The sequence below is a fragment of the Equus asinus genome, chromosome 8 (assembly GCF_041296235.1).
Source record: "Equus asinus isolate D_3611 breed Donkey chromosome 8, EquAss-T2T_v2, whole genome shotgun sequence".
Lineage (NCBI taxonomy): Eukaryota > Metazoa > Chordata > Mammalia > Perissodactyla > Equidae > Equus > Equus asinus.
This window is the reverse complement of record NC_091797.1, coordinates 78,708,683-78,730,739: the sequence shown is the minus strand read 5'-3', so window position 1 is coordinate 78,730,739 and position 22,057 is coordinate 78,708,683. Positions and strand designations below refer to the sequence as shown.

At 43.3% G+C, this 22,057-nt stretch overlaps 1 protein-coding gene across 2 annotated transcripts; it reads right to left on the bottom strand.

Moving 5' to 3' along the window:
- On the bottom strand, positions 1-21,727 carry TRAFD1 (TRAF-type zinc finger domain containing 1). Of its 2 annotated transcripts, none has more exons than XM_070516037.1 (12): positions 21,590-21,727; positions 19,258-19,323; positions 15,720-15,855; positions 15,560-15,613; positions 12,949-13,354; positions 12,097-12,303; positions 5,619-5,695; positions 4,157-4,387; positions 3,055-3,175; positions 1,685-2,024; positions 1,371-1,443; positions 1-869 (listed from the first exon to the last, which is right to left on the bottom strand). In XM_070516037.1, exons 2-12 carry the CDS (start codon positions 19,302-19,304, stop codon positions 813-815), a joined length of 1,749 nt encoding a protein of 582 aa, XP_070372138.1. In that variant the 5' UTR covers positions 19,305-19,323; positions 21,590-21,727; the 3' UTR covers positions 1-812. The 2 variants fall into 2 exon arrangements, with proteins under 2 accessions (XP_070372138.1, XP_044631785.1); XM_044775850.2 differs by having other exon boundaries at positions 1,371-1,482; positions 21,590-21,713.
- Positions 21,728-22,057: the final 330 nt, after the last annotated feature.

Genomic DNA, 22,057 nt, shown 5'->3' with positions numbered 1-22,057 from the left:
TCCAAGTACAAACTTTATTTCTATTACAAGGATGTTATTAATTATAATAATAATAGTAAAATAAAAAGAGGGGGAGAGGCTCTGATATTTGGTTTTCAGAGCAAGCCATGGAGGGTAAGCCCCTGTCCTGAGCAGGGCAGAGCCCAGCATGGCCCTGGCAGGGACAGGGCGCCCGGCCTTCTCCACAGGACGCAGTGAAGACGCTGGAGCCCGCGCTCCACCAGAAACAAGGCAGTGAAGCCACACGCCAAAGCAGAGATTAAATCAAAGCCCCAGGCCACTCGGCTCCAGCTCCACGCATCTGCAAACGCCCGCTCCTGAGTCTGTCCTGAGCGCCATCAGAGCTCCTCCACACAACAGAGGCCCAAACGCTCGAGTACGGAGACAGGACGCACGAGAGCTTACCCAAAAGTTTCCAAATTTAGGCCCCCACAGGGAAAAGAAGCACTTCACTGGTTAGTACCACGTTTCCAGAACTCTCTCCTCCACCAGGACCACACAGCACCAAGCAGCAGTGGTGACAGTACGTCAAAAGATGGAGCCCTGGTGGGCCGAGAGGCCACGGCTTGTATTCTGTGCTGCTAAAAGCCAGCAGCTAAAGCTGAAATATTTCTCAACAGCCTCTCTGCTAACCCTCCCTCAAACCCCCAAACTCCCACAGCACAGTCTCGAAAGACACAAAATGGCCGCAACCTAGAAAAAGTTAAAATCTGTAAGTCTCCCCTGCCCAGAGAGCCGGGGGCAGGGCCCGCACCGTGGCAAGTGCTGCCGTGCAGAGATGGAGCCGACGCGCGGCCTCTCCACAGACACCATTACTCCTCCTCTTCCTCCTCGGCATCCCCAGCTCCTTGCTGCTTGGGAGTTTTTGCCTGTTGAAAAATAGAATACAAAGTTTATGTACAAAGTGAAAAAGGGGCCCAGCCCTTGGCTGAGTGGTTAAGTTCGCGCTCCACTTCAGGGGCCCAGGGATTCGCAGGTTCGGATCCTGGGCGCAGACATGGCACCGCTCATCAGGCCACGCGGAGGCGGCGTCCCACATGCCAGAACTAGAATATACAACTGTGTACTGGGGGGCTTTGGGGAGAAGAAGAGGAAGAAGAAGAAGAAGAAGAAGAAAAAAGGAAGACTGGCAACGATGTTAGATCTGGTGCCAATCTTTAGGGGAAAAAAAAGAAAGTGAAAAAGCAGTACTCCTCCTAGAGAGCCCTGAAAATGTCAACCTTCTATAGAAAACTCCTCATCAAAAGCCAAAAGAACAGTCCTTCAGCCACAGTCAGCCCGAAGCCCAGTTCCTTCCCTGACTTCAAGAACCACAGCAGCCCCATCACTTGCAAGCCCTCACTGAGCATATGGGCTGCATCCCTGGTTACCTTTGCAGTTCTGCTGCGGCAGCTGGCGGTTGCGGGAGTGACCCGGGAGTTCCTGCCACCTTCACTCCTCCCACTGAAAGAGAAGGATTGGAAACTCGTTCCTGAGACGCTCCTGAGCAAAAGTCAGAAAATTCAGGGAGAACAGAAACAGCTGGAATCAGACAAAAGCAGCTCCCTGCTAGCAAACCAAACAAACAAAACCCCCACCAACAGCAAAAGAACATTCTAGAATCAGGCCACAATACAAGCAAAGTCCACACTTGCATGTTCTCCTGAGCTACTCACTCCCAAGCTCCACTCCGACTGATCCTCACCTTGCTCCGTATCTCCCCGAAGGCCCACGGGGGAACGGGGGCACAAGGGTTTCTGGGTAGAGATTTCGAACAGAGCGCATCACTGGAATATGCCCAGTGGCCATGGCCCCATTCTGGCTGTTTCGATTCCGCCCCCGGATGTCCTGGCTGTCTAAGTTATTGAGCTTCAGTACACGAGGCGGGCTGGGCTGGCACCCAGGCCTGGAGCCGGAGGCGGATGTTGATAGTCGGTTACACACAGCCGTCATATTGTTAATGGGTCTGCTGGGGGGAAGAGGGTAGGCGGGCCCGTTAGCCGTTTCCTGCTTGATATCATCCATGTAACCCGAGGATAGGTCTCCTGAGAACAGAAAAGAGCACCAGCTTTAGGGAGAAGCCTGCTCTTGCTCTTAGTGCTGGATTCTGGGCAGAACAAAAAGATTCTGGGTAGAAAACAACTGCCTCGCCCCTAACAGCTGCTGAAACTCTCGTCTCCAAGACAAGGTTAGGAACACTTTGTCCACACTGTACACTTACCACCTGGGTCCTCAGAAACAGCCTCCTAACACTCAACAACGATAGGCAAGCAAACTTTGAAAAATAATATCTAACTGGCTTTGTAGCGGTCAGGTTTTAAAAACAGCCTACTTGGGGCTGGCCCCGTGGCCGAGTGGTTAAGTTCGCGCGCTCCGCTGCAGGCGGCCCAGTGTTTCATTGGTTCGAATCCTGGGCGTAGACATGGCACTGCTCATCAAACCACGCTGAGGCAGCATCCCACATGCCACAACTAGAAGCACCCACAACGAAAAATATACAACTACGTACTGGGGGGCTTTGGGGAGAAAAAAGGAAAAAAATAAAATCTTTAAAAAAAAAAGGGTGCATATGCAAAAAAAAAAACACAGCCTACTTGCCTAGTCACAAGGCTCTTAAATACCACTACTACTAGTAAGTTTAATAATAAGTTTAATTATATAAGTTTATATAATTATATAAGTTTAATAAGTTAATAAGTTTAATTTACTACTAGTAAATTTGAGTAACCTAAGCATATTTCAAGTAGAAGCAGGGACCCAGGGCAGCCACAGTTAGGCCTGAAAATCATCTTCGAATAATCGAGTAAGTGCACAGACAGGAGATGCCAGCTGAACAAGCACTGACTACTAAGCATGTCTCCTGGCTGTCCCCAAAGCCATTACCCTATAAACCTACACTCGAAACAGCTCAGTCTCACATGGGACCACCACTAGCATCAAGGGAGTCCCCAGTGAGACCCCACTGCGCCTGCTAATTCAGGACCAGGTAACCCCATGTTAGAGCAACAGCTGAGAAGTGAGAGGCAGGCTTGAGCCAGCAGCAGACTTGCGACCTCGGCTCAGCCCTGTTAATACCCTGGTGTCTGACACGCCTCTTGGGCAGCTCTGGTGAGGTCTCTCGAGGCTGGAAATCCTGTCTAGGAATCCCTTCTGTCACATGGTTGTTTGCTGTGGCTGGGCGTTGGTCACATTGGTCCTAACAAAAAAAAAGCCAGAATTAGTACCTCTGAACTGAGTCATTCCTAGGAGGGAGCAGTGGGAGGAAAGGAAGGAACAGCAGGTTGGACACGCGCCTTCTCTGAGGGGCAGGGGGTGGGATGACTTTGACCCCAATGAGAGGAAGGGCCTGGGACCAAGAAGAAGCACATCTGGAATGGAGCCGCCACTCACACGAGCAGCCAAGGCACTAGCAGAAGCACTCTCTGGTTTGTGCAGGGACGAAGGCAGGGCTGGTCTTGGAGCCCAGAAAATCATGTCAATACTTGGACTAGGGTATCTCATGACTGCTTATTTCATTGTCTCCCCTAACAAGCAGTTACTTATCTACTGCTTGATCCAGAAGCAGAAATCTGTACTTCAGAAATGAATGTGCAGTGTTCTAGCAACAGCTACATGGCATCAACTACAGAAATGACCTGACAATACCTGCAGTGTCAGCTCCCCATAACAAACAAGATAAGGCAGAAAAGCTGTTTTCACTAACAGTTGGAATCCTAGACTGCAAAAGCTAAAAAATGACTTCCGATTGTCTAGTCTAACTCCTTCATTTACAGACGTCCCCAGTGAGGAGACGGGATCTATCCAACGTCAACCATAAGGGCAAACCCAGCTCTCCTGCAATGCCACACTCAAAAGCCACCACAATGGAAGAACCCACCTGGTCAAAGGCAGAATGCGTCAGTGGCCTCAGGGAAACTCTCATCTAAACCTTTCTGGCAAACCTCCATGCCTGCTTAAATGGAGTCCTGGTTCCTTGGTCCTCAGCTACTGACATGATGGTTTTAGTTGAAAGCCTGAGGGACCATATACCTCAGACAGCTCACAAAACAGCTCATGGCCAGGAGCCAGGTCAGGTGTGCACGCAACTTAAAGGCTAAAGATGTTCTCAGCTCCAGCCTCAGGTTCATTCAGAGGATACACACGGAGTGAAATGGATGGGTCCTCCAGGGACTTGTACCTGGTGATGGAATAGCACCTCCTCTTCTAGCTGTACCCCGCAAAATTCACATGGGATGATGATGCTGTCCTCCACAGGGGGTGAACTGCTTAGGCCCATCAAAGAGTCTAACTGGTTACTTGCAGCCTGCTGCAGATACTTCTGGAAGATGACATCAGGGTCCTCCACCCCTTTAGGGGAAGGGCTGCCCACATTGAGTGAAGGTAAGGCACATGAAGGGTTACAGCTTGTCTGTCTCAAAAAACAGGTTAAAAAAAAAAAAAAGCAGAGGTTAAGAAAAAAACTACATTCCTAAAACATTGTCTAGAAGTCATAAAATTTTAATAATGCTTAATATCAGGGAGAGGGACTAAAAAAGGTCAGGGGAATGCAGATAGAACATTTTACTTTTATTTTAAACATTTCTGTGCTTTTCTTTTTTTACTGTGTTCATGTGATTATTCTAAGTTAATTTGAAAAGATTCAACATTCTTCCCACAGCCATACAGTAACAGAGGCCCAAGTATTCTTTGTTCTCCCTGCTAATAGATTTTCTTATGCTGCTCCCAAACCAAAAAGCAGATGTATTCAATACCGTATTATTCCACTTATGGGGAGAATGTATGTTCCACCCAGAGCACAGGGACTACTTCAGTTATGGAAATACCAGACTAGGCCAAACCAAATCAGAGAAAGCAAGAGTGTTTGTTGAAGAACTGGTCCCCTCCACCAGTAATTTTCAAACACCAAGGCTATTCTCTAATCATTCCTAAATGGCTCAAGAACATTCAATCACTCAAAAAATATTGGACACCTTTCACGTGCCAGGTATTGAGAGATTCAGAAACTAGGAAAACCCAGAAGATGTCCTCAAGGAACTCAGCCTAGTGGTGCAGACCAACAGGGGGTCAGGAGCCACCTGCCAGGGTGATGGGCTAACAGAGAAGTGGGCACAGGACTTGCGGGGAGCACAGGGGTGAGACCCCTGACCGAGGCTTCAGAGCGTCCCTCAGCATGGTTTCCTCAAAGTCACATCTGAAGCAAGTCTACAAGGAAGGGCTCTGTGTTGTTGGGTACGTTGAGAAGGCAGCTGTGGAAGGCCACACACCTTCTACGCAGAAAAAGTAAAGTGCAAAAATGACCCCTGACCCTTGCAGGGAACTGCAAGGACTTCAGCATGGCTCCAATAAATCAAACTGTGGCATGAGACGAGACTAGACTACAAGGTGGTCAGCAGACATGTACACTGGTCACCACGGCATGGAAGCAACTGGGCCTGCTGAAATAGACATTACTTTTTTCAAGAGGGGACAAGGCTGAGCTCTCATACCCAGATGGCAGTCACACCATGGGAAAGGACACAGCTGCTGCTCCTACCACAGGCATTGTACACAACAGTCTGCTCGAGACCTCCTTGGCCTGCAACACCAGCTACGCCCTGCACACATTCCTACTGAAAGCCCTCAGGGAATTCACAACACACCTGATGGTCAATCAGCAGCTCCTCTGGGTAGAGCTCCTCACAAAATTCACAAGGCAACATGGTGTCGTCAGCTGCACCTAGGTATCAGGCCACACAGTCAGACTCAAAATGAACAAGAACAAACCTGATTCAATCTTTTATCCCCCTTGTGGGGCCTTATATAAAAGCATGGCTTCCTTTGACATTCCTTGATGTAGCAATTTGCGGGGCTGTAAATCCTCAAAGGGAAACCATCTAAGAGACAAACTCTAGGAAAAAACTTCCACTATATAAAGAGATTTACTCATCACTATTTCCTGAATAGCAGTCAAGTAGTAGCTTACCCACTGCTCTAATGAAGGAAGGAATTTAATTGTGTAATAACTAGGCACTAATCCTCAGAAAAAACTTAATGAAGTAGATCCTACATTAGCCTCATTTTACAGATGAAGGACACTACTAGCAGACAAATATCAGAAGAAACTCTCCTAGTACAAAATAGCAAAAACAATGCCAAACAAAAATAATTTCAGGGGCCGGCACCACGGCCGAGTGGTTAAGTTCATGCGCTCTGCTTTGGTGGCCCAGGGTTTCGCCGGTTCAGATCCTGGGTACAAACATGGCACTGCTCATCAAGCCATGCTGAGGCAGTGTCCCGCATGCTTCAACTAGAAGGACCCACAACTAAAAATATACAACTATGTACAAGGGGGCTTTGGGAGACAAAGGAAAAATAAAAATCTTTAAAAAAAAAAAAAAGTAATTTGAGTTGGGGCTGGCCCTGTGGCCGAGTGGCTAAGTTCACAAACTCTGCTTCAGCAGCCCAGGGTTCGCTGCTTCGTATCCTGGGCACAGACCTATGCACCACTCATCAAGCTGTGCTGTGGCAGCATCCCACATGGAAAAACTAGAATGACCTACAACTAGGACATACGACTATGTGCTGGAGCTTTGAGGAGGGAAAAAAAAGAGGAAGATTGGCAAGAGATGTTTTAGCTCAGAGCCAATCTTCACCCCCCCCGAAAAAAAAACAACTAAGACAAAATAATTGGTAATCTAAAATTGTATGACCAGAGAAACTATCAAATACAAAGACAAAATAAAGATATTTTCAGACAAACCAAAATAGACAATTTACAATCAACAGACACTTTCAACAGAATTTCTAAAGAATGTACCTCAGGAAGAAATTTATCCTAGAAGGAAGTTCCGAGAAACAAGGAAGAATGGGTAAGCAAAGAAAATGGTAAACACACAGTAAATAAAATGATAAATACAATGAGTATATAAGAAATGTCTTTATCATGGTGTTAAAAAAAAAAAGAAGAAAGAACATTAACACACAGAGTAGCAATTAAGTCATAAAGGGATGATCTGAATTCTAAGGGTATTGTATTAATTGGGAGAAGTGTGACAAGGGTGATCAAATTTACTCTTTGTTAAGCTATATGTTAAAATTTCCAGAGCAATCACTACAAGAATAGAGACAGAGAATATCAATTCCAAATCAAGAGAGAGGAAAAACGGAATGAAATAGCAAACAAACAAAAGTCAATAAAGGTATCTAAGAAATGACCAAGAAAAGAGAAAATAAAGGAAACTACATTGAATCCAGAATCTTCACTTGTGATTACTACGTTATTATAATTTTACTTTCTTCAGCACACATCGAAAATGCTCTGATGACAGTGAAGTCTGAAAGGTTGATAAGGAGACTCACGTTAAAAGATGCTGTTCAGGGGCTGGCCCCGTGGCCGAGTGGTTAAGTTCGCAGGTTCCACTGCAGGTGGCCCAGTGTTTCGTTGGTTCAAATCCTGGGCGCGGACATGGTACCACTCATCAGGCCACGCTGAGGCGGTGTCCCACATGCCACAGCTAGAAGGACCCACAACTAAGAATATACAACTATGTACCAGGTGGCTTTGGGGAGAAAAAGGAAAAAAAAATCTTAAAAAAAAAAAAAACGATGCTGCTCAGAGTTTGGAAAAGACTTTCTTTGGGACTAAGGCATTTTCCTCAGGGAAAGAAGCAGCAACTATTAGCTGAAAAAACAGAATAGATCAAAGGTAACAAAAGGGAGAACCTGAATATCAACATCCCATAAAGGGTTGCCAACTTTAGAAATGGAAACGAATCCTAAGCCAAATACTGAAAAGCCTTGATCCGCTCCCAAAAATTCAGGAAGTCTCCCTAATAAAACCAGCTTTTAAACAATCCCATTGTATTATACACTCACATACTTTTATATACAAAGAATATAAGGCTACCTAAGAACCTGCTGGAAATGATGACCTCTGCGGAGAACTAGAAGACTGTTATCAGTGGGTGAGAAGGAGACTTATATTTCCTTTTACACTCTTTTACAGTCTTCTTTTTTTATGACTTTTACCTGTTTTTTTTAACACCTTTATTGGGATATAATTCACATACAATGCACCCATTTAATGTGTATGCAATTTTTTTGTGTGTGAGGAAGACCGGCCCTGAACTAACACCTGTGCCAATCCTGCTCTATTTCGTATGTGGGATGCCGCCACAGCATGGCTTGATGAGCCACAATGTGTAGGTCCGCGCCTGGGATGTGAACCCACAAACCACGGGCCGCCAAAGTGGAATATGCAAACTTAACCACTACGCCACTATGCACATTTTTATTAGATATGCAAATTATCTATTTCTAAAAACCCTCTACATATAAAAAGAATTATTATTTTTTTAATTAATGTTATGATAGATTACAACCTTGTGAGATTTCAGTTGTACATTATTGTTAGTCATGTTGTGGGTACACCTCTTCCCCCTTTGTGCCCTCCCCCCACCCCCCCTTTTCCCTGGTAACCACCGATCAGATCTCCTTGTCAATATGCTAACTTCCACCTACGAGTGGAGTCATATAGAGTTCGTCTTTCTCTGACTGGCTTATTTCGCTTAACATAATACCCTCGAGGTCCCTCCACATTGCTGCGAATGGGCCAATTTTGTCTTTTTTTATGGCTGAGTAGTAGTCCATTGTGTATATATACCATATCTTCTTTATCCATCATCAGTTTCTGGGCATGTAGGTTGGTTCCATGTCTTGGCTATTGTAAATAATGTTGTGATGAACATAGGGGTGCAAGGGACTCTTGGGATTTCTGATTTCAGGTTCTTAGGATAGATACCCAGTAATGGGATATTACTCTGCTCCTTTGTCGAAGATTAGCTGTCCATAGATGTGCGGTTTTATCTCTGGGCTTTCAATTCTGTTCCATTGATCTGTGGACCTGTTTTTGTACCAGTACCATGCTGTTTTGATCACTGTAACTTTGTAGCATATTTTGAAATCGGGGATTGTGATTCCGCCAGCTTTGTTTTTCTTGCTCAGGATTGCTTTAGCAATTCGCGGTCTTTTGTTGCCCCATATGAATTTTAGGATTCTTTGTTCAATTTCTGTGAAGAATGTTCTTGGGATTCTGATTGGGATAGCATTGAATCTGTAGATTGCTTTAGGTAGTATGGACATTTTAACTATGTTTATCCTTCCAAACCATGTGCATGGAATGTCTTTCCATCTCTTTATGTCGTTGTCAATTTCTTTCAAGAAAGTCTTGTAGTTTTCATTGTATAGATCCTTCACTTCCTTGGTTAAGTTTATCCCAAGGTATTTTATTCTTTTCGTTGCGATTGTGAATGGGATTGAGTTCTTTTTCTGTTAGTTCCTTGTTAGTGTATAGAAATGCTACTGATTTATGTTTGTTGATTTTATACCTTGCTACTTTGCTGTAGTTGTTGATTATTTCTAATAGTTTTTCTATGGAATCTTTGGGGTTTTCTATATATAAGATCATGTCGTCTGCAAACAGCGAGAGTTTTACTTCTTCATTACCTATTTGGATTCCTTTTATTTCTTTTTCCTGCCGAATTGATCTGGCCAACACCTCCAGTACTATGTTGAATAGCAGTGGTGAAAGTGGGCACCCTTGTCTTGTTCCTGTCCTCAGAGGGATGGCTTTCAGTTTTTGTCCATTGAGTATGATGTTGGCTGTGGGTTTGTCATATATGGCCTTTATTATGTTGAGGTACTTTCCTTCTGTACCCATTTTATTGAGGGTTTTTATTGTAAATGGGTGTTGGATCTTGTCAAATGCTTTCCCTGCATCTATTGAGATGATCATGTGGTTTTTGTTTTTCATTTTGTTGATGTAGTGTATCACGTTGATTGACTTGCGGATGTTGAACCATCCCTGTGTCCCTGGTATAAATCCCACTTGATCATGGTGTATAATCTTTTTGATGTATTGCTGTATTCGGTTTGCCAGAATTTTGTTGAGGATTTTTGCATCTATGTTCATCAGTGATATCGGCCTGTAGTTCTCCTTCTTTGTGTTGTCCTTGTCAGGTTTGGGGATCAGAGTGATGTTGGCTTCATAGAATGTGTTAGGGAGTACTCCATCTTCCTCAATTTTCTGGAATAGTTTGAGAAGAATAGGTATTAAGTCTTCTTCGAATGTTTGGTAGAATTCTCCAGAGAATTCTCCAGAGAAGCCGTCTGGTCCTGGACTCTTATTTTTGATTACTGTTTCTATTTCCTTACTTGTGATTGGCCTATTCAGATTCTCCATTTCTTCCTGATTCAGTCTGGGGAGGTTGTAGGAGTCTAGGAAGTTGTCCATTTCTTCCAGGTTGTTCAATTTGTTGGCATATAGTTTTTCATAGTATTCTCTTATGATCCCTTGTATTTCATTGGTATCTGCTGTGATTTCTCCTCTCTCATTCCTAATTTTATTTATTTGAGATTTCTCTCTTCTTTTCTTGGTGAGTCTGGCTAAAGGTTTGTCGATTTTGTTAATTTTTTCAAAGAACCAACTCTTTGTTTCATTGATCCTTTCTACTGTCTTTTTTGTTTCAATATCGTTTATTTCTGCTCTTATTTTTATTATTTCCCTCCTTCTACTGACTCTGGGCTTTGTTTGTTCTTCTTTTTCTAGTTCTGTTAGGTGTCATTTGAGGTTAAAAAGAATTATTTTTAAGGAAGAAAATATAGACTAAAACAGTAGTTTTCCAGCCCGTGGGGACATAACCCTTTATGGAGACACAGACTCATCTTATGCAGTCTTTGAATTTACACGTTAACCAACCACAGTCTGGAACAGATGGTAGAAACAAAATATTTCACATATATATTTACTACTTTTCAAATCAGTATAATTTATTATACCTAAGAAAATATAAAAATTTTTAAAAAGGAAAAACATGTCATTACCTATCCAAGTTTTATTAACACTCTACCATTTACCTCCTTTAACCAGGCCACATAAGACCCAACTTCAATGTTTGGGTCCAGGACCAACTCCTATTTTATCTAAATCAACAACATGTTAAGAGTTAATCCTACTGTTCATATAGTGGCATGAAGAAAAATCATGGCTGAGAGCTGCTTAATTTTCCGTACAATCTCTTACAACTTGAACATTTTAAACATGACGTGCATCTCTCAAACATACTGCTCTCTAAACAAAAGACCCAAAGGGTGGTGTACTGCTCACAATTCAACTTTCATTTTTAAAAATTTAGTTTTTATCTGTGAGTCCAATAATACTAAAAAAAAATTGTTTTTAAATGGGGGCAGGGAGGGAAGCAAAGTTTTTTATAGAAGAATGACAACAAATATAAGACAAAAAATAGAAACAGAAAATTCACCATTTTACAATTGCCATAGTAATACTTGATTCAAGCAAGAAACGTCAATGTGTACTAAAACTGCTGGATAAGAGAGTGTGCATATCCTGCTCCCCCGCAGTCTCAAGACACATCCTGCAGCCAGCTATAATAAAGGGAGATAAGAGACAGACCCCACTTTACTGAATAATAGGAAAAACTGACATCCTGAGGACACGGCACCACCAATGCAGCATTCCTGCCAAAATGTAATGTGAATCTAAACACCAGACAAATCTAAATTGAGAAACAGTCTGCAAAACAACTGGCCCGGACTCTTCAAAAGTGCCAATGTCCTAAAAGAAAAAAGAAGAGGATGGGGAACTAAAGTAAAGGAACCCAAAAAAGAAGTAAACCTAACGCATAATCCTGGATTTTGAACACAAAATAAAGAAGTTCTAAAGGACATTATGTACAAATAGGGAACTTATGTTAAATTTCCTGATAGTGATATTTGCATCATGTTTACAAAGGAGAATGCCCTCGTTCTTAAGAGAGACATGCTGAAGTATTTAGGGATAAAGTGTTATGTCTGCAACTTATTCTCAAATGGTTCAGGGTGGAAAAATACATATATAAAGATAAATGCAAAGTACTAAAATTGGTGATACAGACGAGGGGTACAAAGATAGATATTCACTGTACGATTCTGACAATTTTCAAAAATAAAAAGTTGGCAAAAGCAAAGGAACAAACAAAAAAGGCAAATTAACTCATGAAAAACTTACAATTTTACATAAATTGTATAGTGTAAGACTTAAAAAAGTGCAGAGAGAGGCTAGTGTGGAAGAAACAAACCTACCTTTTATGTCATTCAGGGTACTGGGACCTCCACGGGACTGGTCCGCCTCCCATATGCTCCTCCAGAAGTCCTGCTCTGCCACCCGGGGGGCCTGGCCTTCATTTTGCAGACTTAGGGCCAACATGAAGTCCAAGTCTGCACTGTCTTCCCCCACCTCTTTGCGGGGCTGTCGGCTTCTATTCCTTTCCTGCCTTTCTTGTTCTTCCACTGGAAAAAAACCAACCAGTACTCAAGACATATTAGAGATGTTGCCATCCCTCAGCTCAGGTCCATGCCTGGCAAATATTCAAGGCTGGCAGGCATCTGTGCAGGAACAAGAAGCCCAGCCATATGGTTCTCACAGGACTCCAAATATTAAGTCTGCCGTGATCAAAGGCTCCATTATTCTTCTAATTGTTTTATTAATAAGCAGTATTATTGAGCTGTAACTATGAGACAGGCACTGTGCTAAACATTTTACATATATTTTCTCCAACATAGCAGGTTTAAAGCCTGCGGTCAGACTGCCTGAAGTCAAACCCCAGCTCTGCTACTTACTTGCCCTAAGACCGTTGTGAGAACTAAATGAGCTAATACACGTCAGCACTGGACAAATGCCTGAAGCACACAGGGTACAGTGGGTAAATTTTGGCTATGAACAGCACTGTTGTCATCACCACCAACCCTAACTGTACTCCACTGGCAAAGAGGTCCTGTCACTCCCATCTCCAGGAAAGCCAGGTGTTCTCCCTAAGCGTACCTAGCTACAGTCAGGTTTCTATAATTAAAATCTATTTGGCCCCAAAGCCCTATTCCCATCTGTCCTGAGATTTTGATTATCATTCCAGTTTTCTAATCCCAAATGCAACTCACACAGATTATTCTGAACTAGAAACGGGGCTGTCGTGCTCCTTTGGCTGGTAGTCCTATTACGGAAAAGGTCTGATTCAAACGCTCTCAGGGGCCTTCGGGATAGCCTCATGGGTGGGTCCAGAGCCTCGATTTGTCTGAGGAGCTGGGATGCAATCCAGATGCCATCTTGACCCCAAGACTCATCATATGCGTTAGGAGGCACGTCAGCCTCATCTTTCTTTTCCTCCTCATCTCTCCCACAAACTTCAGGATGAGTCTTCAGATCTTTCACCAGGACATTGCGCCCACAAGTGCCACATAACTCTGTCCGGGCACCACAGTAATCTTCATGGTCCTTCAGTTTGAGAACAGAAAGTTCCAAATCACAGTGCTGGCAAAGGGCAAGCCGTAGAGGACACTCAGTCTCCTGCAACACAGAGTAATGAGGCAGTTACTATGCGGCTCTAAGGGAGGCCATGTTTTAACCCAGGGCAAAGAGAGCAGAGTCCTAACTTTAGCATGTTCTTCCAACCCTAGCTTCGCCTGCCATGCTTGTCTACATATTTAAGAGTCACAGCTTCCCTCTTTGTCCCTGTCACCAGGTTCTACAAAAGGAAGGCAATTTTGCACAGGAATTTACTCACTTAGCCATCCTATCATGATTTTGTGCACACATTACAAAGTAACTCAAAATCTTTGCCCAAGACCAAAGAGCAAAAAGCTAACAATTCAGATCCGTTTGTCAAAGCTCCACCAGCCCATTTCCCCTGACGACTCCAATTTGTCTTAAGTACTAAGTAATGAGGAAAAGAGACTGCCCTTGAGAAACACACTCATTTCTCCAATCTGCTATGCACTCTGTACACATCTGCATACAGCACTGGCTTTAAACTGCCCAAATGAGCCAGGAGTCACCAGCGAAGAGGACCCCAAGAGTGTAAATGTACTCAGTGGATGAAGGACAAAACTTTTACCAAGTTCAGATACTTTACAACCACTGTGCCACAGAGCAAAAATTTCTTTTCATACAAATTAAAACTAAATTATATTTTAAATGCTACTTCAAACATTTTTAGCATTGTTCATATATACACAGAATATCTCTTGGAGAAAACACACGAAACTGCTAAAGAGGGCCTAGGACGAAGGGTAGAAGAGAGACAATTTTTACATATATGCTTTTGTGGCTTTAAAATTATATACCATGTTATTATACCAATTCAGAATGATGTTTCTTAAAAAAAGTTTTATTATGGGACCAGCCTGGTGGCATGGTGGTTAAGTTCGCATGCTCTGCTTCAGCAGCCTGGGGTTTGCCAGTGCGGATCCCAGGTGTAGACCTACATACCACTCATCAAGCCACTCTGTGGCAGCATCCCACATACAAAATAGAGGAAGATTGGCACAGATGTTAGCTCAGGACCAATCTTCCTTCCCACCCAAAAAAAAAAGCCACTGATTTAAGTTACTCAACAGCAAAAGAGCAAATAATGCTGGCACATACCAGATAATATAGTAAGTACTTTGTTAACAACCCTAAAAAGTGCAAGTAACTCACCAGAACAGCAAATAAAGTATAATTCTTTTTTTTTAAAGGAGAAGTTTTTAAAACTCTTTAGTTAATCTCCGGTCTACCACTTGTCACAGTCTGACTTGCAGGAATGTTAGGAAATACTTTGTACTTGTACTTTTATAATGACTGATGTGTCACCATGTGAGTCCCAGAAACAGCTGGGAGAGAAGCTAGAAGAGGGGGCAATTGATTAGAGGTTGTTTTATGCAGCAGGTAGATGTTAGAGCCAGAGAAATACTCATTACCATTGTTAATGTGACCTCAATCACAACCCAGCCCCCACCCCTGACTCCCCACCCCCGCTTGCTGGTGAGGCCTAGTGAAACAGAAGCCAAATGCTCAGAAAAAATCATGAAAGTAAGAGTGCTGAAGTATTAATGAGACATTTATCTTTGAGCTGTGGGGTTATAAGTGGTTCTTGTTTTCTTTTTACATTTTCTAAATTTCCTACATTGAATACAAATTATCTTTTGAAATTATAAATTATTTTTACATTCATATGCACACTCTTGTGTGATGACCAACTAAATTGTTCTTGGGATTTTTTTAACTGATGAATTATGCCCATTCAAAAAAATTACGCCCATTCAATTATGGCCAGTTTTATCTCAACTAGGAACCAAATGCTACTATGTTCTCTCTCACCAAATGCTCTCTGAAGAATTTCTTTGGGTGTAAACAGCATGTTATCCAAGTGATCAAGAAGTCAAAATGAAATTACAAGATGTAAGGTAGGCTGTGTGCTAAAGAGGCCATCCCACACTGACCACACCAGGCTTAGCTCAGCACTCAGTTAGGCTGCCAATAGCCAAACCCCAGCAGAAATGACAGACCCAGTTCCAAAGGTAAAGGCTCTGAGGCGAGCATGGGCACAAGAGCCATGCAGCCGGATCTGGCAGCAAACAGCCCAAGCGTCAGAGAGGCTTCAAGAGGCATGTGCACGGAGTTGGTGGAGGACAAAAACTCAACCAGACTGGCTTCTGCTCTGCATGCGGCTCTGTAACCTCAGGAGGACAGGCGTCATGTAACTCACTCCATTCACAGGACAGCGAGACTAACCTCATGCTTCTTTAACTGCCTCTTCTCCAACTTCTTATTACATTTGCAGGTGACCTAGGATAAGAAGAATATAAATTGGCTTTGCGACAACATGCTCACTTGCTCTTGCACAACAGCAAGTGTAACACATTTATGAACACTTGAGTACTTGGTGGCTCACCTGACAGTGTTCTGTGGCCATGTGAGTCTCCATGTCAGATTTGGGAAATGGTTCCTTGCAGACAGGACACATACCAATGTTCCTTCGGCAGTGGAGCTCATGGATGGTAAAGTTAATCACAGGAATATCTTTTTTGCTATCGAAATAGATCAAAGAAAAAGGAAAGCGTTACTGACTGATCCATGCACAGTGGTAAAACGGCAATCTGTCCTGTCCCATCTTTACTCTCCATTATTTCTCTTTGGTGAATATCTAATCCATAAGCTCTTATAAGTCTTTCTTTTATAGTTTTAATCTACATAGTCTACAAAACATTTCAAAGCAAGATGACTGATCTGCCTCCAGCCATAGTCATACCCCCAATCTGAAAGACCAAGACACCAGATAAATGCAATGGTTGAACTATCAAGGCACCTCCCACAGAAAAACTGGAAGGTGACACAGAAGAACAATCAACTCTGATAGACGGGAAGAAAACTCAAAAGGATAAGGAGGGAAACCACCAATGTCTTGACGCATTTAACTTCCCCTATTTCTTCAAAACCAATTCAGTGTAATTTTTTTTAACTGTAGAATATTAAAATAGATAGTGGAAGGAGCCATAAATCAAAGTTATCATCTAAATCTATTAACTTAAAAATTAAAATTAGTAAATCCCACTATTAAGGATGTTGTGAAACTAAGCACTCCAATACATTACTAGTGGTAGTGTAAACTGCTTAAAAATAGCTTGAATGGGCCAGCCCCAGTGGCCTAGTGGTTAAGTTCAGCACTCTCCACTTCAGCAGCCTGGGTTTGGTTCTCAGGCACGGACCTACACCACTCTGCTGGTGGCCATGTTGTGCTCGTGGCCCACATACTAAAAAACAGAGGAAGATTGGCACACGTTAGCTCAGGGGTAATCTTCCTCAGGAAAAAAATAGCCTGAAAATTTGTTTCTAGGACCATAAAATTATACATTCTTTAACCTAGTAATCCCACTCTTGGGATGATGAAGATTCTCATTAGTGTCATAAAATGGTAAAAAAATGAAAATCATTAAAATGTTTAAATAATAAGGAAACAGCAACAGCTAAGCCAAATATGGTACACCAACAAATTAAAAGAAGCAAGCTATATCATGATTATAAATCATATGTGCACAAATGCCACAAAAAATTAAAGCCAGTAATTACTGCTTAGGATGCAGAGATTCTAGGTTCTTTTTTCATAATTTTGACAGTAATTTTAACAGCAAAAAATAATAATAATAAAATGTTTACAGTTTTTATTTTAGAGGGCTATTCAGGATAACCTATTGACATAGAGCATTTTATATACACAAGGCAACTAAAATTTTAGAATGATAACAAAAAATATTAAGGACCACATAAACAAGCAAGAATCAAAAGCAGCTGTCAGGAACCACAAAGCATCTACTGTTACACATTCTCCCCTCTTAGGAAATCTTGAAAGAGAAAGATAAAATATTTGCAATAATCACATGAAACAGTTGCCTGCTGATTTTGTTTTTTTAAAATTTAACTGCTGAGATAGTCCCACCAAACATTCCAATCGGACAAAATATCAGTATACTCACTTCCCACCTACAGATAAAACCAAGATATTTTAAGTGAGATAAATGAGAATACAATCCCATATCTAGATAAAACTGCTAAAAGTGCCAAGGAAGGACTAGCAAGTTAAAGATGAAATTTCATTTTAGATAGAAATGATTGAAAGGCAAGCCAAGCCTTCCAGAAACCCTCAGTAGCTCTCCAAACACTAAACACAATGAGCCAGAAACCAATTCTTTAATACATGCAAAAATAAAAAGTTGAACCTTCTAACATTGAAGCTTCTGTAACCTAGAACTGAGCTCTCCCCACAATCAGTGATCCCTAAGAGATAATATGCAAACATCTTTAATCACAAAAAACCAGGTTTTTTTACCGGCCCAGTGGGTCCAACCACAGCCCATATTTTGAAGAGTATCCTAACTTTTCTTAAGGAACAACAACATGGCTCTACAGACAAAAATTTAAAAACTGGAATTTAAACAGGCTTACTTAGATGAGGGGTCTGTGAAGGCCCAGTCAGCCTTCCGTGTTAATCTGCTTCTCTCTTTAAATAAATTGCTTTGGCTCTGAGTACTTTGTTTTCATTAGCTTTCTATTAACTTACCCTTTTTGTTTTTTTAACTCCCTTAGCACTGTTATTTACATACTGTCCTAGGATTGAGATTCCTTCAAATTGGAGTAGACTGAGAAAAATAAGAGTATCTTAACTGACACTAAAGCCAAGATGCCTGTTTTCTAACAAAATCATAATAATTTTTCTCTTGTGGTTATTTGTATCATTGATTACTTTGTATCAGCAACAGTACATACTCAAACAAAGCTAAAATAGTTTTTTAAATGGCAGAAAGTGATAGTGGCATAGTAGGAAAAAATATCTTATAAGGCAAGACACCCTGACAGAAATGAAATCTTAATTCTATGCAGGGAAAGAATATTGTAACCAGCGGTTGCTCTGATTATATCCTGATTCTGCCCAAAGGCTGAGCAGAAAGAAAAAGGCAATAAAAAGGAAAAATCGCTACCTGGCTTGAGCCTTTCACCAATCTGCATCAAACTTATTTTCCTTATTTGACATCTCTTTCCTTCTACCACAATTTGCTAACTTAAACGTAGCAGACAGTTCTGTGTTGCTTTTTCTTTAGCTTTCAGTAAGAACACTTGTGTATCACTAAAATACCAAGCTCCTGAGGAAATCCCAAGCAGGAGTCAGCTGATTATTAGCTGCACTTCTAAGTTTCACTTCAGCAAGAAAGAGTTGCTCTTTCTTGTCACTCACATAGGTTAAAAACACCAAAATAGAAAGCTTAACATTCAAGACTGCGCCCAGGCTTCACTAACAGTCCTGGAATCATGAAATGACAATGATTAAGCTGGACTGCCGGAAGACTTTGACTTTTTTTTTTAAAGCACTGGAACATTCCTTTAGCAAAATCCTTTATAAAAACAGCTGAGCTGCTCTGGTTGAACTGCTCTCTCACTACTAGATGGGAGAGCCAAGCTCACTAAACCATGCTCCCAAAACTCAAAGACAGCCACTGTAGCCACTCAGGGATATCCTTGCAACACACTTTGAAAAACATTGATTTAGTCCAAATATTTTATTATATTTTTAGTATCTTTTAAAAAATGTATGATGATATTTTTCAGAAAGACAAAAAATAAATTTCCTTGTTTATAGGTCAGAAAAGTGAGGCTCCAAAGCAGTTAAGTGACTTGCAAAAAGTCACTAATTAAAGGCAGGAACCAGAGCCCCCACCTCCCAGCTTTATCCCATCACTCTAGTCACTACTCTATGCTACCTAAACCAACCATCCTGTCAGGTTACCAAAACAGGCAACTTCATCCAAATGGTTAAAAAGGCTTTCGTCCCATCTATTTGCACGACATATTCTATGGCTCCAATTTTAACCTGCCAATAAACAAACACTTTAGAGAAGCTAGTTTGTCCTCATTCCAACAACATTTCTTAAATTTCTCACCAGTTGTCACACAGCTGAGTGCTCTGGTCTTCTAGAAATTCAGCCATCTTTAGCTCTTCCTGAAAACTACAAAGGAAGAAGTGTTAACTTTCAATTTCATTTCTGCTTTAAGGATGACATGCAAAACACACAAACAAAAAAACCAGTGCACAGAAAACGCCATTGAAACTAGTGTGTTAAAGCGTTTTAATACCCAACAGACTTGGGTTTCACTTTTTATTATTTTTTAATTTTCACTTTAAAATAATCTGGCTTGTAAAAACAGCACAGGGAACTCCCATACACCCCTCACCCAATACATCATAAATAACCACAGTAAAATTATCAAATATGGTAATTAATCTACAGATCTTATTCAAATTTCACAAATCATTCCACTAATATCCTTTTTCTGGTTCAGGATCCAATCCAGAGTCACATATTGAATTTAGTTATTTGTCCTTAATCTTTTTTGATATGGGATATTTCTTCAGTTTTTCATAACCTTGTTAAGTGTACTGGCTAGTTATTTTGTAGAATGTCCTTCAGTTTGGGTTTGATGTTTTCTCACGATTAACACATTTTTGGCAAGAATACCACAGAAGTGATGTGCTCATCTCGGTGCATTATGTCAGAAGGCACATGATGGCAGCAGTCTTATTTTTACAGGTGATCTTAACTTTGATCACTTAGTTGATAGAGTGTCTGCCAGGTTTCTCCACTGTAAAGTTTTCCCTTCTTTTTAAACAAGATGTCAAGGCTGAAAGCAGAATGCTGGCAACTTTATTACCAATATTTACTTTAGATTATTCCTTTATAGGGCTCTTTAATGGTTTTGACATTTCCAAACTAACTCACTTTTCAAAACACATATTCATTCATTCGACATGTTAATTAAGACCCTGTATGCCAGACACTGTGCCCTGGCACTAAGAATACTTCACAAACTACGGAAATATAACATCTGATCTAATATAGTACAGAAAAAAGTAAGCAAAGAAATAGATACACTCTAAGGTGAGTACTTTGATGGAAAGGTACACAGACAGATGGTGTGGAGGGGACTTTAGACAAAGGTGGTGAGGAGGGAAGAACCTTCTGAGATGACACTTCAACTAAGACCGGAAGTGCCAAGAACCAGCCGTGTCAAGAAGGCAGAAGTGGGGGAAAATCCACTCAGGCAGTGGGCCTGGAAGGCAACGAAAGTCAAAGCAGATCTGGAAGAGCATGATGAAAAGGGGTAATGACTCGAGAAGGGCTTATCGTGTAGGACACAAAGGATATTGGACTATATTCCAAGCCCAACGGTCAAGCACAGAAGGGTTTTAAACTAGGCAATGACGTGACTCAAGATCTCCACTCCGATATGAATGTAAACCAGGGACAGGAAGCACCTATCTGTGCAAACAAATCACGTTTCTCAGGGTGTCCGACTGCCTCCTGGCGTGATCGATCCCGGCCAGAACCTCGCACGAGGAAGGTGCCCAGTTTTCCAGCTGCAAGGGGATTGCGGGCGGCCCCTTTGAGGGTCCCACTCAGGCTCTGGCGCTCAGCAGACGCGCGATTTAAGCTCCCTGGGGTTAAATTCCCCACGCGAGGGTCGCCGCGAGGGGCCCCTGAGCGAAGGCACGGAGGTGCCTCGGAACAGCAATTCAACCTTGGACCGAGCCCCCCTCGCGGACCCCGGGGCCGCCCCTCTGCCTAAGTGGGCAGGACTCCCTCCCCCGGGGTCCAGACCCGGGAAGCCGTTCCCAACCGCCCCTCCCCCGCGCGGCCGGGAGGCGGGGACGCGGAGCGCAAGGGCAGCGGCTTTGCGGATAGCAGCAGTTAACGTTTCCCGGGCGCTATCGATCGCCAAACGCCTCGCACGGACAGTCTCCTAAGCCAGCCCACAAGCCTGGGAGGAGCGGTCATCATCCCCACTTTAGAGACCGCGCAAACCGAAGTCCGGGGAGACAGTTACCGCCGCACGGCGGCTCCGAAGGGGACTCGAACCCGCGTCGCCGGCTCAGAGCCCGCACCAGGCCGCCGCGAGCGCACGCCGGCAGCTCGAGGCCGGGCCCAGCTCGCCCGGGCGCGGTGCCCTCCGCCGCGCTCCGGCCGACGCCCGCTCCCCAGCCGCCCGGGCCCAGGCCGCGAAGGGGCGGCGCCGCCGGGGAGTGAGGCTCCGGCTCCTGAAGAGAAAGCGCGGCCTCCCCACCGGCCGGAGGAGACGGGAGGGCATCCTTCCCCTTACGGCCGCGACCCCCGGCCCAGAGCTCCCTCGCGCACATCCCGGTCCGCGGGGCGCCGGCCGCCTCCCGAAGCCGAGGCCGCAGGAGGCTCCCCGGGCGCGGGCCGCCGCGACACTCACCCGCGACGAGAAGACGGACGTCGAGCCCGGCAGCCAGCCACGGACACCCAGCCTCCTCAGTCGGCCCCCACAGCGAACAACGGCCCCCAGGGCCGCCTCCCCACTTCCGACCGTCGCGGAGGAGCACGCCCATTGGCCACCGGCAGCCCCGGCTGTCGGCCCATTGGACAGCGCCGCTGTCGCTCCCAGGGCCCCGCCTCCTGCTCGCCGATTGGCTCCTCAGAGCTACACGGGGGCGTGTCCCTGAAAGTCCCAGCCCCTGCACATCTGGAAGGAGGGGCGGAGAGACCTGAGTTGTGATCCTTGTTCTGGGCCTAGCAACTAACTGCCCGTGACACAGGTTAATAATATTTTCATGAATAATACGGTACAAACATTACTAATATACCTAATGTATTAAGATAATGGCATTTGTTCTCTTGTCATGAGCCGTTAATACTTATTAGTCATTCTTGTTGCTATTATAAT